The sequence below is a fragment of the Opisthorchis viverrini genome, assembly GCF_000715545.1.
Source record: "Opisthorchis viverrini unplaced genomic scaffold opera_v5_4, whole genome shotgun sequence".
Taxonomy (NCBI): domain Eukaryota; kingdom Metazoa; phylum Platyhelminthes; class Trematoda; order Opisthorchiida; family Opisthorchiidae; genus Opisthorchis; species Opisthorchis viverrini.
Window position 1 is genome coordinate 3025167 of NW_008751660.1, and position 2382 is coordinate 3027548.

At 44.4% G+C, this 2382-nt stretch overlaps 1 protein-coding gene across 1 annotated transcript in view; it reads right to left on the minus strand.

Annotated features, from left to right (window-relative positions):
- Positions 1–1625: 1625 nt before the first annotated feature.
- T265_00455 (hypothetical protein) overlaps positions 1626–2382 on the minus strand; it is a gene marked incomplete at both ends in the record, with an annotated part of 23833 nt that continues 23076 nt past the window's right edge. The window contains one exon of the mRNA XM_009164228.1: positions 1626–2382. This exon is cut by the window's right edge and continues 134 nt beyond it. Within this exon, the coding sequence (XP_009162492.1) occupies positions 1626–2382 (757 nt within the window).

Below are 2382 nucleotides of genomic sequence, written 5' to 3' on the forward strand. Positions count from 1 at the left end.
GTGATAGCGAGGTGATACCTATTGCTGAGTAATATTTCCAGCTTGCGGAATGACTGTAGATAAGTAGATAAAACACCGTAGCACAGTCGTTGCAATCTTTGTCGCGAAGAGACAGGTACACGCTTATCGGTCATCTATGCTTTTAAACCATTGAGTGGAAGGGTCGTTCGGTTGAGCCGCCCAGCTTTGAATAAGGACAAGTATCGATCAGCACAGAAGTGAGATAAAGCAAAGGGAAGAACTCATGGAGATGAAAACTGTCAGGATTAATCATCTCCCTTCTTATCAAGTTCTCTTGGTATACCTCAAGAAAAGAGCATAGTCATCTTTGATGATAGTGATATCACTGTTGTGAACTAATGCCTCACTGCCAAACAGCCATAATTCGTTGTGGATGAAAGAAGTGATGATAAGATATCCAAGAGGAAGGCAGAGATTGGAGAGTGGCTAAGATTCTAGGGTGAGACATTCACCAAGATAATAAGTGCATTCAGTGTAAATCATATGCTACCTTCAGGAACATGCTGTGCTCTTCTGAACGCAGATAAAGGGGTGTAAACTCGTCCTTGCTCGAAGGTAATCACACCCGTTATGGTGGACGCAAATGAACACCACCCACTGCCTTGAACTGCAACACGCTCAGCTGACTATCTTGTATACCCGACAGATGAATATGCGTTGTGCTACCTCAACGTAAGAACACGGTTCGTTCAACCTATCGGAAAATAGCAAAATAGCTAGTGTTCGGCCATGTAAAAGTTTCCAAGGTACCCACACAAGACTCGAAAATCAACACCATTGAGAATGTTCCAGACAAGATAAGGAGGACTGTTTCATTTAAAACACTTCATCCCCGTGCGTTGGTGATGCCTTATTAAGTGAAGAAGCTTAAATTATGTTCTGTCGATTATGTGCTGCTTACCGATCCTACAGAATAGATATTGCACTTCCTAATTAAGAGCTGTGAGTACTGTTTCTGTCTACTGGGGGTGACTTTTTTCGGCTCTTCACAGTCCCAAGCAGGCTGTGCATTATGAATCGCGACTGTTGCTTGTTACTAGCGCATGTAGACACACCTGATGAACGTAATTCGTATTCCAAATCTGACACCGCTGCGTTAAAAGGGCGATGAGGTAGTGTGGACAAACGGATTACCTACTAATCAACTAAGGGGCATAAGTTTTGCCAAATTTTAGCGGCTTTTTGAAGGCAAATTCCATTCCATCCCCCCCCCACAGTTTAACAGTCCAATTGTGTTGTTTTTCAGCGGTGTATTGTGATGGATCTGTTGTAGATAGGCTTTGTAGTTGAATGATACAGTAAAGTGGGGATGCGGCAGGAGGTGGGTAGGGCGATAATCTGATGCATGTAAACATGGAGCTCCTACTGTTTTAATATCAAAAGCATGCAATTTTTTGTGTGCTGGCAAACAAAAAAGGAGCATTGCCGTAAAAGAAAATGAACAGTGATCAATAGTAGACCTTTCTGTGTGTTTGGGAACAGAAGCATAAACAGCTTATTTCAACTCACAGCGATCCTGCAATGAAACCAGTCTGCTTTCACGAACTTGTTTCTAATAATTGAATGCACGAGCAGTTCACGAATTCGCGTCGCTACTACAGCGTTCAGGTGCTCTCAATCTGGGTAGCAATACGAGCTAGTCTGGCGGCATCATGATATAACTGTGTGGCCATAATTTCGCCCGTTGAAACTGTTTGAACAGCTATGGAAATAGCGCTTGATCCACTTGAAGAGGTGGAAGTTGCACTCTCTTCTTTGAAGCTAAGGCCGCTGCTACAGACCCTGGAGTTTTGTAGAGATGCACACTCAGACGATGCCTGTTCCGTGGATGAGCTGACGAAGTTGTTACGTTTCTCTGATTCAGCATAGCTGAGTAAATGTTGAGGTGAAACTGTTGTTTGACAAGCACGCCCGTGAAGCGACTTACCTGATCCGTAACTATTCAGTCCTGTATCATTCTGCTGTACTCCGTCATCTGCAATGAACCTAACGTCATTGGCGAGGTGAAGACCTTCTTGTCTTGCCAGGGTAGATATATATGGTTCTTCGTCATCAAGATCTTCCTCACCATTCAATACGAAGTCGCAGTCAGAGTCATTCGCGGAATCAGACCGTACCGGTTTGGTGGCATATCTCTCTGAGTGACTAGTAGGGTCCATTTCGATATCTTCAATCTCTTCGTCGGCCTCGGTATCTTCATTATCATTGGCCTGTGAAAAATCAGTAGACGCTGAATTGAATGATCGCCCCTTGTGGAAAGCGAGCTTACTGGTCTGAGCCACGGAGTCAACCGTTCCTACTTCCCCTTTGGCCGCGGTTGCGCGACTGTTGGTTGCTGGTCCCCCAAACTTCATTTTCACG